At 38.2% G+C, this 14128-nt stretch overlaps 12 protein-coding genes across 12 annotated transcripts; 5 read left to right on the top strand and 7 right to left on the bottom strand. All coding sequences in view use genetic code 12, as the record gives it.

The window, feature by feature from the left end:
* Positions 1 to 47: 47 nt before the first annotated feature.
* DEHA2B10714g (DEHA2B10714p) lies at positions 48 to 1127 on the bottom strand (the record flags this gene model as incomplete). The annotated part of the gene is made up of 1 exon (XM_457419.1): positions 48 to 1127. The coding sequence occupies one exon, from the start codon at positions 1125 to 1127 to the stop codon at positions 48 to 50; it is 1080 nt and encodes a 359-aa protein (XP_457419.2).
* Positions 1128 to 1170: 43 nt separating this feature from the next.
* DEHA2B10692g (DEHA2B10692p) lies at positions 1171 to 1614 on the top strand (the record flags this gene model as incomplete). Its single annotated transcript, XM_457418.1, has 1 exon — positions 1171 to 1614. One exon carries the CDS (start codon positions 1171 to 1173, stop codon positions 1612 to 1614), a length of 444 nt encoding a protein of 147 aa, XP_457418.1.
* A 632-nt stretch (positions 1615 to 2246) lies between these two features.
* DEHA2B10670g (DEHA2B10670p) lies at positions 2247 to 2954 on the top strand (the record flags this gene model as incomplete). Its single annotated transcript, XM_457417.1, has 1 exon — positions 2247 to 2954. The coding sequence occupies one exon, from the start codon at positions 2247 to 2249 to the stop codon at positions 2952 to 2954; it is 708 nt and encodes a 235-aa protein (XP_457417.1).
* A 149-nt stretch (positions 2955 to 3103) lies between these two features.
* Positions 3104 to 4267, top strand: DEHA2B10648g (DEHA2B10648p; the record flags this gene model as incomplete). The annotated part of the gene is made up of 1 exon (XM_457416.1): positions 3104 to 4267. One exon carries the CDS (start codon positions 3104 to 3106, stop codon positions 4265 to 4267), a length of 1164 nt encoding a protein of 387 aa, XP_457416.2.
* Positions 4268 to 4357: 90 nt separating this feature from the next.
* DEHA2B10626g (DEHA2B10626p) lies at positions 4358 to 5269 on the bottom strand (the record flags this gene model as incomplete). The annotated part of the gene is made up of 1 exon (XM_457415.1): positions 4358 to 5269. One exon carries the CDS (start codon positions 5267 to 5269, stop codon positions 4358 to 4360), a length of 912 nt encoding a protein of 303 aa, XP_457415.2.
* Positions 5270 to 5398: 129 nt separating this feature from the next.
* Positions 5399 to 5578, top strand: DEHA2B10604g (DEHA2B10604p; the record flags this gene model as incomplete). The annotated part of the gene is made up of 1 exon (XM_457414.1): positions 5399 to 5578. The coding sequence occupies one exon, from the start codon at positions 5399 to 5401 to the stop codon at positions 5576 to 5578; it is 180 nt and encodes a 59-aa protein (XP_457414.1).
* Positions 5579 to 5753: 175 nt separating this feature from the next.
* Positions 5754 to 6638, bottom strand: DEHA2B10582g (DEHA2B10582p; the record flags this gene model as incomplete). Its single annotated transcript, XM_457413.1, has 1 exon — positions 5754 to 6638. The coding sequence occupies one exon, from the start codon at positions 6636 to 6638 to the stop codon at positions 5754 to 5756; it is 885 nt and encodes a 294-aa protein (XP_457413.2).
* Positions 6639 to 6770: 132 nt separating this feature from the next.
* DEHA2B10560g (DEHA2B10560p) lies at positions 6771 to 8114 on the bottom strand (the record flags this gene model as incomplete). Its single annotated transcript, XM_457412.1, has 1 exon — positions 6771 to 8114. The coding sequence occupies one exon, from the start codon at positions 8112 to 8114 to the stop codon at positions 6771 to 6773; it is 1344 nt and encodes a 447-aa protein (XP_457412.2).
* A 253-nt stretch (positions 8115 to 8367) lies between these two features.
* On the top strand, positions 8368 to 9954 carry DEHA2B10538g (DEHA2B10538p; the record flags this gene model as incomplete). The annotated part of the gene is made up of 1 exon (XM_457411.1): positions 8368 to 9954. The coding sequence occupies one exon, from the start codon at positions 8368 to 8370 to the stop codon at positions 9952 to 9954; it is 1587 nt and encodes a 528-aa protein (XP_457411.1).
* DEHA2B10516g (DEHA2B10516p) lies at positions 9955 to 10791 on the bottom strand (the record flags this gene model as incomplete). The annotated part of the gene is made up of 1 exon (XM_457410.1): positions 9955 to 10791. The coding sequence occupies one exon, from the start codon at positions 10789 to 10791 to the stop codon at positions 9955 to 9957; it is 837 nt and encodes a 278-aa protein (XP_457410.1).
* Positions 10792 to 10880: 89 nt separating this feature from the next.
* Positions 10881 to 11933, bottom strand: DEHA2B10494g (DEHA2B10494p; the record flags this gene model as incomplete). Its single annotated transcript, XM_457409.1, has 1 exon — positions 10881 to 11933. The coding sequence occupies one exon, from the start codon at positions 11931 to 11933 to the stop codon at positions 10881 to 10883; it is 1053 nt and encodes a 350-aa protein (XP_457409.2).
* A 385-nt stretch (positions 11934 to 12318) lies between these two features.
* DEHA2B10472g (DEHA2B10472p) lies at positions 12319 to 14061 on the bottom strand (the record flags this gene model as incomplete). Its single annotated transcript, XM_457408.1, has 1 exon — positions 12319 to 14061. The coding sequence occupies one exon, from the start codon at positions 14059 to 14061 to the stop codon at positions 12319 to 12321; it is 1743 nt and encodes a 580-aa protein (XP_457408.2).
* Positions 14062 to 14128: the final 67 nt, after the last annotated feature.

Genomic DNA, 14128 nt, shown 5'->3' with positions numbered 1-14128 from the left:
TTTTACTAGGTATATATATGTATCAATAGATCAAGATTTTAGCATTGTTAAGGACGACGCATGGTTCCCAGTATGGTGTCTGACATCGTTAGGAAGGTGTCGGTATTGCTGTTACTGTCACTATCTTCGTCGTCGTTTCGTAGCACTGGTGGTTGACTCTGACTAGAGGACGGAAGTTCCTCCTCCAGGTACAAAGACGAATCCACCACACTCGAATTCAAATGTAGCTGGACGTTCGGATCCGATTTCCCTTGTGTCTTGCACTTCTTTGTTGTCTGGACGGCCTTATAGGCTTCTTTTAAAAAATGTAGTCTTTCGGCTATTATGCGCGTACTAAGGAGCCAATCGTCCTCTAGGTCTTGAAGACTTACGTCCGACATGTTGCACAATTTCTTATACTGTGCCATCGAATTTATGGCGTCCTTATGGGTCTTTATAGTGGTGGTAACTTTACGCGATACTTTGTTGTCCCTGCCATTATATGAGTTACGGTTAGCGTTCATAGGAGACTGGCCATTTTTTTGCTGCGATTGAGACTTCAGTCTAACCTTGGATTTCATGGACCTTTCGTTCCTCACGCTTCGTTCTAGATCTTCAAATGGCCTATATATGGACGTGTATTGGTCGGAGCGGTACTTGGACTTTTTCTTATGCTTTGTATGACTAGCCCCGTTCAAATCTTGCGAATTGCTAATAGTTGCAACTTCTTGGGACCCGGACAGGGTTGGGGGTGTAGCCGAACGACTAGGATTCAGTTGGGCCGATTTTGAAGGAGATAGGAGAAACAGAACATCGCTTCCATCGAATGATTCGCCACGTCTGTTACTATATTGTAATTTGACTATTCTAGACGAACCAGTATATGTATCCTCCAGCATAGAATTGTTCACAGAAAAGTCTACCTCAGATGTTCCATTTGCTAAAGACATTGAAGCCTTCAAACTTTCTGACAATTTTTCAGGATTATAATGAAGTATTACTATCTTAGACTCCATCTCTGATCTTGTATAACTAATTATTGAAGCACTTGTACTAGATTCTATTTCTTCGAATGAAAGGTCTTCATCCATAATTTTTTTTTGAATTCGCACCAATTCTATGGACATGGAAAATACTAAAAAATACATTTATTGTTCTTACAACTATTGTATTTGAAACAAATAAACATATATGACTACAGCTACCATCGATTCTAGCTCGGGGAACGGGCCGTTGGTATCTACAACAGAACAATTACAGGGCTTGATTGAATCTTTTATTGAGTTAGGGGTGTTGGTTCATGATAATCAGGGAACACAACAATCACATACAGCCCTTACCCATAAGACCAACCAGGTAATCAGTCAGCTTTCCTCGTTAACAGATAGTGGGTTTACACATCAGTATCCAATCCCGGTGGATGTGATCTCATATATTGAAGATGGTAGAAACCCGGACGTTTATACCAGAGAGTTTGTTGAAGTGACAGCAAAAAGTAATGCAAGACTCAAGGGAAAGATGCTAGGCTTCCAGAAATTGCGAGATGTATTGGGCGATAAGCTTGGCAAGGAGTTCCCTGAATTAGGTAGTGCAATTGAAGATATTAAGAAAAGAACTACTCCTGACGAGGAATAATCTATGTGTTCAAAATTTGCATCGCAGTGTATTCCACATATCACGATATTCCCAGACCTCAAATAGAGAATTATAATAAGACACGGATACAGGTTAATAGAGTGTTTGTTACCAATATGCAAAGAATAATAGATTTACGGAACGAGTCTTGCATTGGTTCAATGGGCTAATCCTTGTATATAGAAATTACGATTCCGTATTTTTGGAATTCCGCCTTAAAGCGATGAATGGCTTGCAATATCCCAACAAGGTTGGCTTCTATTCCCTTTGTGTATACCTTATCGTTCTACCTTGGGTTAACCTAATACTTAAAATGGTGTGATGTTATATGCAGTATTTGACACCTCGGGTGGCTGGCTAAAAGCTGCAAAATAAGAAATACCGATGCATCAACAAGAATTATACGATGAAAAACAAGGACATCTGTCCATAGAATGTCATCAATGTACAATTTCGATGCCCGAATATACGCGTCCAGCAAAATACAATAATTATTATCTGTATTAACTTTCGAACGATGAGCTGGCTATTGTATTTTCTTGATTGGGACTATAGTTCGCCTATTCTATACATGGATTCTTTCGTATTGAAGTGATATAAAAACCATGTTTAGCTGTTTTCTGTTTTAATATATGTTATGTTCTTCAGCATTCACTCCTTTGAAACCACTCCCTACAATAATGTTGAGCCATCTTGCGGTTATCTTTATATCACTTGTCAGTGCGGCACTCGCTGATACCAGCTATGACTCTACCACTACCATTACACTTACTCCTACGATCACAATGACTACTACTATTGGTTACATCGAAGAAATTTTTGAAACGGCGTACATCTATACCAATTCATACAGTTCGCTTACTACAACCACTGCTACTGGTAGCACCAGGTACATTTTAGCAACGGGCACACCATCCTCTACTTCTGATGAGGCAGAGGTCAGCTCTAGTGTGTCTATTACACTTGGTTCTGCTAAATCAGAGGCGGAAGCAAGTTCGATTGTTTCTGACTCCAGTTCAGCTGTTTCCTCGGGTTCCAATTCAGCTATTGTCTCGGGCTCCAATTCGGCTGCTACCTATGGCTCCAATTCAGCTATTACCTCTGGCTCCAGCTCAGTTATTACCTCTGGCTCCAGTTCGTCTATTACCTCTGGCTCCAGTTCGTCTATTTCTTTCCCATCATACTCAGCTTTGTCGGATGCGGCAGCCGCAGTGTCAGAATCAACTACTTCCATCCCAAAAGGTGACTATTCTACGTCAACATCCGCGACTACCACTACATTCCAAGATGGATCCTCGGCTGTTATTGAATATGTCGTTTTGTATACCCAAGACTGTTAACGGGCTCAGCATCGTTGTTATAAGTATACTAGTTTCTTCTTTACATATAATACTATAATTTTAATTTTGTCACGTGCGTCTTTTCTTTCGAATATAATTTACCAACAGACTAGGACGTCTAATACTATGTATAGTCTTCAGAATTCACCATGCTTGAAGTACTTACACGTCCTCGAGGGGCCACCGGTGTCGGTTTAAGACTCTGTGAAAGGAGATACTTATCTCTATTATTTACAAGAACTACTAATAGAACTACAATAAAGCCCTCCTCCATAATCACCAAGAGAACGGTTAAAACCCCCACCATCGATTGGAATCCACTTACATCTTCGAAAACAAATCTTGCAGCCGCCCAAAAACAGGCAGAATCTCCAATATTACGTAAATTTTTTTTGGGATTAATGATTGCAATGCCTGTTATTAGTTTTTTCTTGGGATGTTGGCAAGTGAAGAGGTTGAAATGGAAGGTAGCATTAATTTCAAAAAGTGAAAATTCATTGGCCCAGCCACCATTGGAAGAAATTCCTCCAAACCTTGATCCTGCCATTATTGACGAATTTGAATACAGGAGATTTAAGACTAAAGGACATTTTGATTACTCCCAAGAGATGTTCTTAGGACCTAGAATTAAGAACGGTATTACTGGATATCTTGTAGTTTGTCCTTTTGTAAGAAGCAATGGAGGTGCACCAATATTGATAGAAAGAGGTTGGATTCATAAGGATAAAGTCGTCCCTGAAAATAGGAAAGGAGGTTATTTAAGTCACTTAGCATATCCACAAGGTGAAATTGAAATTGAAGCCTTATTTAGAGTTATGCCAAAGAAGTCAAACTTACAATTTGATCATGATATGGGATCAAGGTTATTCTATGTTCCTGATGTTGAGGTAATGGCAGAACAGTCACATTCTCTACCAGTTTACTGCCAAATGATCTATAGTTTAAAGGATAACGTGGAATGGAGAAAGGCCCAGGAAAAGGAAACGAATACTTCATCTTGGAAGAAATGGCTTGGATTTTCTAAAAAGATAAATGAGGCAGATGATAGTGATGTATTATATATCTCTTCTAAGGCGGGCGAAGACTCAACTTTGGAATATCAAGAATTTGAATTCATAGATCAAGGGGTTCCTATTGCTGCTTATCCAAAGGTTAAATTTTCTAATAATCATATGCAATATATGGTGACTTGGTTCTCCCTTTCTTTTGTGAGTGCAGGTTTATTAATTTATAACTTTGTCAAGAAAAGAAAGTACCTGAGTGCCGAAAAGGTTATAGAAGCAAAGAGAAGGGACATGAAGAAAAAGTGGTAATATTAGTAGAAGATTAATATTCAATAATGTATATATTTAATTATCATGACAATATGATCTATGTATAGCATGATACCTTATGAATCAAATTTAATTGTAAATACTTACCAATCCAAATAACACCACGACGAGAAATATATCGCCTAATAACATACTAAATACCTCCCAATAATGTGCAAGGCGAATAACCAATGGTTGGTAAGCACGTAATTGAGGAAGCACCATTGCTCCCATGGAAATACCCTTAAGAAGCAAGTTCCCATCACTAGCGTTAGCATATATGTTATTTTTAGACGTAATTAAGTAGAACGAAGCCAATATAGCGACCTCGCATGTCAGAAACCAAGTGATGAAACTATTCACTGCTGGATGTGGAGCCAATGCTCTAACATAGAAGTGAGGTGATGACGTGAACGAATAGTCTTGTATCGTTAAGTAATGGTAAAAGAAATTAGTCAAAACAGCAGCGAATCTAATAATCGAAAACCTGAACTTCCATAACCTTTGTTGATATATATTGTAGGCATTCAATTGGCTTTGGTAACCAGGTTCCTGGGGCTCTGCTGTTCCCCCAGTGCTTCCGTCTACTCCCTCTCCTTGCTTCATCATATTCATCATATTAGCCATGAAGTCGTCTTGACTTGAATCTGTTGCATTTCCCCCTACATTTGCTCCAAATATATCGCTCAACATTTTGTCAATATTAGGCTCATCCACCTTAATTTCAGGTGTAACATTGTCAATATCCATAAGGTCTGGATCATCCTCAGGATCACGATGTGAACTTACAGCAGGGGAAACCTCTGCTGGTTTCGTAGATGAAGCGGTCGGTTCAGGCTTGGAATCGAAGACCGACACAGGATCGGTGGTACCTTTTACAGAAGAGCCTTGAGAAAGAATATTATTCAATCTTTCACTAGCTTTACCCCTAGCCATTTTGGCTTGTCTTCTTTCTCTCAAAAGACGTCTCTTTTCGTCTTGGGACAATGGCTGTTCTGACATTTTTAAGCTTAATTGTACCCTTGATGGTGTCTTAAATGTTGGTGATAAATATGAAAATTGAAGTGATAAAATTATGCGCACACAAAATTCGCCAATATTACAATCATGGTTTATATATAATAGCCAATAATGTCTTCAGCACATGAATCCAACAGTGATACATCCATAAGCTATGAAGAACAACTCAGGAGGCAAATTATTTTAAACTCTATTGAAAATAAGGATTATTTATTGGTAATTGCCAGTCAGCAGCAAAAATCAGTTCAGCAGGTTAAACATGAACTTATGCTAAAACTAACCGAAGGTTGATTTGAATGTGACGAAGGAAGTACTTTCAATATGCTTTAAACGTCAGAAAATAATGATAGTAACGAATTACGGATCAGCAGGCATATCCTGCAATATTAACAGAAACTAACTCAGCAATATATTTATGCTTTGCTAGGATTGCGTTCACTAATATACATATATAATACACAAATAATTATCGAAATGGAGGTCTACCAGTGGCCTTTTGAATTCTATTCGGATTAGCGACTCTTTTGGACCTATTGTTAGAGGGTGTAGTAGGGCGATTGGTACTGTCGAACAACCCGCGCATGTATCTTGGGGGTTGGTTAAGATTCGGACCCCTGTAACTTGAATGCATGCTTGTATCCGCCGGTGGTGGTGGTGGTGGTGGTGGTGGTGTGTGTTTGGTGAATCTTCTAGGAGCAGTTTTCACGGGCTGGGGTATTCTGGTTGCACTCGGAGCTGAAGGATTCACCACGAACGAGCCCTCGTTTGTCATATATGTATCGTCCCCCTCATCGACTTGTCTTGTGGGCCCTTTACCCACCCTATGCAGATGTTGAGGTTTTCTATTCTCATGACTATCGCTATGGTTTTCTACCTCCTCCGTAGACTCAACAACATTAGACGCGAGCCTGTTCTTCAATCTCTCGTTTTCCTCCCTATGCAGCCGTATTTTCTCCGCGAGCTCCAGTATCCTATCGTCTAAGCCCTCTACCAACTTGAGCTTTTCCCATTGATTTCTCGATGGACAACCCGGAAAATCAACGCACCACATCGTTATAGACAATCCATACAAGAAACTAGCAAATGATTCATTAAACCCGTCCGATATTGCCTCATGGATCAGCTGTAAATTTGTCATATTCACATCGAGCTCTTCTAATGCATCTGAGAGCAGCTCAAACTTTTCTGTGTTACCTGGCGCCTCTAATGGTAAATTATCTGGATCCACTGGATAATGTATCTTAGGTGATTGTGGGAGTATATTATAAGCTCCAGAAGAGCGGTGCAGCTGACGACGACCAGATCTCTTCTTTTGTGAGTTAGGAGTCGTAGGCCTTGGGGATGAAGCCATTATTCTTACAACGTATATATATATATGCTCGTTGATTATCTCGTATATATAGTATGTTTACTTCTGTTTACATTATTGATTTCGCCGAAATCAAAACTTCAATTTTTTGGATCACGTGAAACTTTGCTTTAACTATTTATCGTCTTCACCAATAATTTGTTGCCATGTCTTGCCTTCTTTCTTCAATTCGACGACCAATTCGTCTCTTATCTTCGATGGTAATGCAGGCCCTTTGTAGGCAAAAGCCGTGTATAACTCGATAAAAGTGGCACCAGCCTTACCGAATTCTAATGCGTCTTTTCCGCTAGAGATACCTCCACAACCGACTAAAACCAAGTCAGAGTCCTTGGTGTACTTCCTCAAGGTTTTTAAGGCCTTCAAGGATAATGGCTTTAATGGCTTACCGGATAATCCACCAGTTTGGTTGATCAAATTTGTGTTGGTGGTGAGTAAATTCTCGGTGGGCCTTTGAATTGTGGTGTTGGAGATGATTATCCCGTCAACCTTCGCAGCCTTTGCAGAGTTGGCAATTGATTCGATTTCTGGCTCGGTTAAGTCGGGAGCAACTTTGACCAAGACTGGCGGCTTCTTGTTCAAGAGATTGACGCCTAGGGTGTTTCTTTCCTTGACCACGGTAGCCAACAAGTTAGTCAATTTCAGCTCGCTTTGCAAGTCCCTCAAGCCGGGAGTATTTGGAGATGAAACATTGACAATCAATACATCCGCATACGGACCCAATCTGCTGACACCCTTCACGTAATCGGTGACTTCGTCTCCGAATTTATTCTTTCCTAAGTTAACACCCAATAATTTGCCGTCTCTGAATGAATTGGAAGTGGGATTCTGGTCAGAATTGTGGTTGATCCTAAAGCTTTCAAGCAACTTCGCGAATCTCACCTTTAACGATGCAACGACGTTGAAATGACCAGTAGAATTGAACCCGTATCTGTTGATAACGGCATCGTCTCTAGGTAATCTGAAAAACCTAGGAGTAGGGTTACCAGGCTGTGGTTCGGGGGTAATGGACCCGATTTCAACGTACGAAAACCCAACGTCAAACAACGCATCGATGGCTTCACCATCCTTATCCAATCCCGCAGCTAATCCGATAGGTGATCTCAATCTGGTGCCAAACACATCAACTCCCAACACATCCGACGTATCATTGAGATGCTCGTCCAACAACTTAGGCACCAATCCATACTTCATCAAAAAAATACCAAACTTATGACCCTGTTCCGCACTAGTGAATTGTCTGATTAGCGGACAGAAAACATACTCATGGATTGCTGACCTGGCATCAAATAAATAAAACCCTCCAATTGTAGCACCAAACACTCCTGCAGTAAATAAGATTGATCTTGGCAAAAAGCTAGATTGTAAGACTGGTCTCGTCGATCTTAAATTGGACGTAAATCCACTTGCTGAACGATGAGAAAATCTCTTAAATTGGTTAAAACGAACAAACGATTTCATTTTGATGTGCAACACTTCAGATTATTCTGCTATCAAATGTCTTTTCTGTCTACTTTGAAACACGCAAACCCTTAATTGGTGCCACTACTTTACTTTAGTTGGGGATAGTTTGGTGATAATTTCCATGATGCAAGCTAAGAGTTGTATGCAGACCAAAAATGAGCAGTGAGATGGACTAAAAAAAAATTTATGATGATTTCCATAGTGAAATACTATACAATAGTGAAGATTAAAGAGTCATAATATAGTTATCATGGCACTCACAGGGAAGATGGGATCTTATGATAGGTCCAATACCGAAAAATTCGAGCGAGGTGGATCGAAACAACAAAGAAAGGCAAAATATACTAAAGATAAGAAGTTGAATGCCGGTTTGAAAAAAGTGGATAGACAGTATAAGGAGGCCGTTATGTCTGCAGCAGGAACGGATATGTTATTGCAAGAAGAGGCGGGGTTTTTGGAAGCAGAAGAACCTATGGAAAGAACGTACAAATTTAAGCAGGATGACATCGTTGAGGCCGTAGACGTGGGAGCAGCGAACAAAAAATTCGACCTCAGCTTGCCAGAATTTGGCCCGTATACACTCGATTATAGTAGAAATGGGAGAGAATTGCTTATTGGGGGGAGAAAAGGACATGTAGCATCGATTGACTGGAGGACTGGAAAATTGGACTGCGAGTTACACTTGAATGAGACTGTGAACAGTGTGAAGTATTTGCACAATGATCAATACTTTGCTGTGGCCCAGAAAAAGTACACATTTATCTACGATAAGTTAGGAACGGAATTGCATAGATTAAAGCAACATGTGGAGGCTACCTTATTGGACTTTTTGCCGTACCACTTTTTATTGGCGAGTGCTGGTAATACAGGATTTTTGAAGTATCACGATGTTTCCACAGGACAATTAGTTAGTGAAATAAGAACAAAACTCGGGCCTACACAAGCTATGAAGCAAAATCCATGGAATGCTGTAATGCACCTTGGACATGGTAATGGTACTGTTTCTTTATGGTCTCCTAACATGTCGACACCTTTGGCTAAAATTCAATCGTCCAGAGGTCCTGTCAGAGATGTAGCAATTGACAGAGAAGGTAAGTATATGGCTGTCAGTGGTGCCGATAAAACATTAAAGATATGGGATTTACGTAAATTCAAAGAGATAGACAGCTATTATACACCAACTCCTGCATCATCATTAGATATATCAGATACCGGTTTATTATCGGTATCATGGGGTCCCCATGTTACTGTATGGAAAGATGTTTTTAAGTCTAAACAGAACAGTCCATATATGAACCACTTGGTACCAAGCAGTAAAATCGAAAAGATTAAGTTCGTACCCTTTGAAGATATTTTAGGTGCCGGACATGAAAAGGGAATGTCATCATTGATAATACCAGGTTCTGGTGAAGCCAATTATGATGCATTAGAATTGAATCCATACGAAACAGCTAAACAAAGACAACAACAAGAAGTCAGATCATTAATCAATAAGTTATCCCCAGATACCATATCGCTTGACCCTAATGTCATTGGTACAGTAGATAAAAGATCTAGCAGCGTGAGATTAAAACCACAAGAAATAAATGAGGTGGTATCTCAAGAAAACCAAGATAAACAAGAAAAGATGGCAGTAAGACCAGAAGTCAAAGGTAAAAACTCAGCATTAAGAAGCCATCTTAGAAAGAAGAAGCAAAACGTTATAGATCAAAGAAAATTACGTATTGAAAAGAATTTGAAGATGGAAAAAGAAGCGAGACAAAGGAGACATAGGGAATTCAAAGGTATCCCTGAAGAAAAGGATTTATTGGGACCTGCATTATCTAGATTTAAATAATCATACATTTAATAAACTATATATTAATTTTTGAAATTGTTCGTTCTCCCATATGATCGAATCTACAACTTCTATATCTCTCCGAGAAATATCACTTTTGTTTTCGATCAAGTCATCATATTTATCCCCAGTTGTTCGGATTGTTTCTCTATAATTATCAATTGTCCTAGTGTTACTCATTTCATCCACTCTTGAATTGCAATATTGAGTATATTTATTTTCTTCCTCTTCATTCTGCATTGATATGCACCGTCCATTTGTGATATCTTCTAATTCCATATCTGTATTATTGATAATTTCGATTTCTTTAAAATCCTTTCCATAAAAATACTCATCAATTGATTCTTTGTCCTGATCACATAGAAATTCTATCGATGTTAAACCAAAAGTTGATAATTTTGACGAATAGGTTCCGATCCTAAGTATTAATTCACAGAATTTGCTAATCGAATTAATATCCTGAAATACTACTAATTTGTAGAAATTTATCGCTTTATAGATCTGTCTTATCCCTCTAATTTTCTTTAGCTTCCCATTATTATTATAAAAATGTCTTTCCAATACCCTCTCTATTTCCTGAATCATTTCATTTACGTTTACAGGTACGCTTATAATGCTTCCAGACCCATCCTGATTAATATCCACTTCAGGTATTTCATGGAGTTCTAATTGTGGTTGAAAGTCGTTCTCATTCAATAAAAGCTTTAGCGTTTTATAAATAACAGTTGGACTTGCTACGTCTACTGGAATGCAACTAGCTGATATTGGGCTATTAGGGAAGTCTGAGATCCAATGAATGATAGATGTAATGAACTTTATATTAGTCAAAGCTGTCATAATAAAGTATACACCACAAATAAAAGTTGCAAAATCTAATTTTATTAATGCTGCGATATATAAACTATATAATTCAAATATATACTATATTAATGCGATGTTCTCGCGGCAATCGAAAAGTTGGAATAATCAACGGTTATCAAATCATTTAAGATGCCACCATTGTTAGTTACTGTGTGGTTGAAGTTCTCGTAATTTTCAATCTCTGAATTAACAAATTCGACGACTAACTTGAATTTTCCGATGGACATGTTATCATGTTTAGCTAATTTTTGTTGCAAGTTTAACTCGTCAATTATTTTAATTAACTGTGCCGAGTTCTCCATGTTGCACTGGGCAACTGGTGAAGGGGATGATGATGATGATAAAGCTTCGTTGGTATTGGATGTATTATTATTGTTTGTGCCATCATCTGGGCGCATTTTGTGATTTAATACGATCAACCAGGTGTTTGAAATCTGTTCATAGGCCATCAGCTTGGTGTACTGAAATTCACTATTGGAAAAGTTTGGCAAAGTGTGTATCAAGTCGGTCACTTCATCTAGAAATTTAAGTGAGTTGAACACGTTTGTTTCGATCGGGGGTAAAAAGTTTAATATAAAATCCGAAAGACAGTTCAAGAATTCGTTCAAATGGGTCTTTATACGAAGGTATGAATAGTCTGACTCGGTGTCACATTTGTAGGGCAAATGATGCATGATGCTGTTGAATTTTTGTTTGATGAGTTCAATAGAATCCGTCAAAGTTGGCTTTGGCGAAATCTTATCAATAGTATTGGATATTTCTGGATGCTCGTGTATTAAGCTCTCAAGAAGCCTCTGTAATGATGTATGGTCTAACGCTTCAACAAGTCTGTTGATAGGTAACTTTTGACCCATAATTTTTGGCGTTCTAGATTTCTTACTCTTATAATATGTGCTGGGGGTGGTATAGTGTTTCCTATTCCCTGTTGGCTTGACCACTTTAGACTCCTGGTCCTCAGAATATCTTCGCTTTTTCCCGTTGCTATGATGGTTATTATTCACAGGTTTGAGGTTAGGTGTGTACCTTGGAATACTTGTAGGCAAGTCACCTAAACCGCTATTAACCTCAGTGCTTTCAGATAACGCCTGGGTACCCCATGAAAATCCTGTAGACATCATTTTGAATGTTTAATGTAGTTGTTTTATTAGTTATAGATCCTTGTAAAAATAAACTGATGTTTGAATTTGAAACCCACACAGATGTAAAAAAATAGTTCCGAATTTTCTAGAAAAAAGTATGAAGCAACGCTAGTTAGAAATAAATATGATGAGATATGTTTGAGACTAATATGATTAATCTAATAATGCTAGGAATAAGAAGAAGACTGGAAGAAATCGATTACGTTAAACAAGATAAAAGAAATTGATGGCGAGTGATTACACAAATAGCAATTTTTTATATTTACCCGGATTGCTCTATACTAGTAAAGAGAAAGAATACCTCTTAGCAAGCTACTAACTACACAGGTGTATTGTCCATAAAGGTGCATTAAACTATTTACAGTTAATAATAATCATTACTTTCATATTCTGATTCGTTGAAGCTATCTTCTGACTCCGATTCTTGATCGTAGTCGGCCTCATTGAACCCCACGTATCTATTTCTTTTCAACTCAACTTCATCATCAGACTTAATGTCGTCATCATCAGTAATATAGTCGCTTGTGTTAACTGCACTGTTTGATAATGAATTATTCGAAACAGAGGATTCTTCTTTCTCTTCTAATTCGATTTTAAGCTCATGTAGGATGTCGAAACATTCGGCCAATAGCGCATTAAGTGTACCCTGGCCCTCTGGAATTTGGCCATTAATGATGAATTTTCCGTCTTCTCTCAAATTATCAAGAGAGGCAAGTTTGAATTGAAATGGGTAAACATCCCTTAAATTATTGAGGCCGTCAACACGTTTGATTTCTAACAAACATTTACGAACAGTAGACAATTGATTATGAATAGGTTGTAAGGACTCCAGAACCGGTTCTGAGCTTTCCAACAATTTGTAGATCAAGGCATAGCATCTTCTCAACAAGTATAAAATAAGGACTTGTAATTTCTTGATACTTTTCGTGTCGAGGTCTGTGGAGGAATCAGACGTGCCTATAGACTGGTTCAACTTTAGTCTTTGTTCCTCAATGTCTTTCAACAGCTTCTGGTACGTGTACAAGTCCGTTCCTCTCATAGTCCATCTACTTGTGATCAAAAGGTTTTCTAATTTGAATTTAATGTCAATCAAATAGGAATACAACTTTTCAAGACCCTTTACAACCTTAATAGTCTCTGGGGAAGACGAGCCAGATATGTTCAAACTTTCAAACATGTCACTAATGTTATTGGTGTTCTTTTGAATAGATAAATCATTAATGAAATTGTTGCAATCGTCAAGCAATCCATTTAGAACACTTTGACTTGCTTCTAATTCTTCAATCGTCCCTTCAGAACTAGTGAACTTCCCATCCTCATCTCTTTTATCTTTGATATCATTCACCTTGCTCTTTAGTCTATCCAATTCACTATTGAATTCTTCCGGACTTAATTTAGCAGACTCGTTGGACGCATTCGTAAGGTAGTTCAAGAGTGACTTTCTAATCGACAAGAGCTCGTTGAAAGTAGGTTCCAAATCAGCTGGAACTTGTTTAAACTTATCCTGCAAATAGTTTAGTGACTGTTGACATTTGTTTAGCTTATTTCGTAATAATAAGCTTTCTTCGACTTTATGAAATTTCGGATCGTCATTGTTAATCATGTCATCCTCCTTGCCCTCAGCAAAGTCATCATCATCATCCGTTCTACCCTCACTTGAAGTAATAATGTCCTTAATCTCATTCAATCTCAGTTGAATAGGATGCAAATCGTCCATGGTATACACTTGGCATTCCTTTAAATGCTCTAACAATTTGCCCACAGTTGAAAGGGAAGAGTAAGTCGCAGGAGCAAACTTGATCAATCCACATGTTACAAAACATAAAGATAACAATTGCCAAATATCGTCGATTAGAACATCGTTACCATTGGGTAAGTTTAGAGTTATCCCTTTCAATTCTTCATCTTTTCTAGTTACAGTCAATTCATGAAGTAAACTTAAAAATTCATCGTAAATTGTGTATATCTGTGTTGAGTTAATATAGATATTCCGATTGTTTTTCAACGAGGATAACTGTTTATAAACCTTTAAAAATTCTTCATGGAGTTGTTTTTCATATGTTGGTATTGTTTTAGTCGGCATAATCATGTTATCTTGTATTACCATATTGCGTACTAAGGGTTATAATAATGATGATCTTTATATTCCGAACAGTAGCGGGATCATCCGTTAC

Source organism: Debaryomyces hansenii, assembly GCF_000006445.2.
Source record: "Debaryomyces hansenii CBS767 chromosome B complete sequence".
NCBI classification, from domain to species: Eukaryota; Fungi; Ascomycota; class Pichiomycetes; order Serinales; family Debaryomycetaceae; genus Debaryomyces; species Debaryomyces hansenii.
The sequence above is the reverse complement of the archived record's forward strand: the minus strand, read 5'-3'. Positions and strand labels throughout refer to the sequence as shown.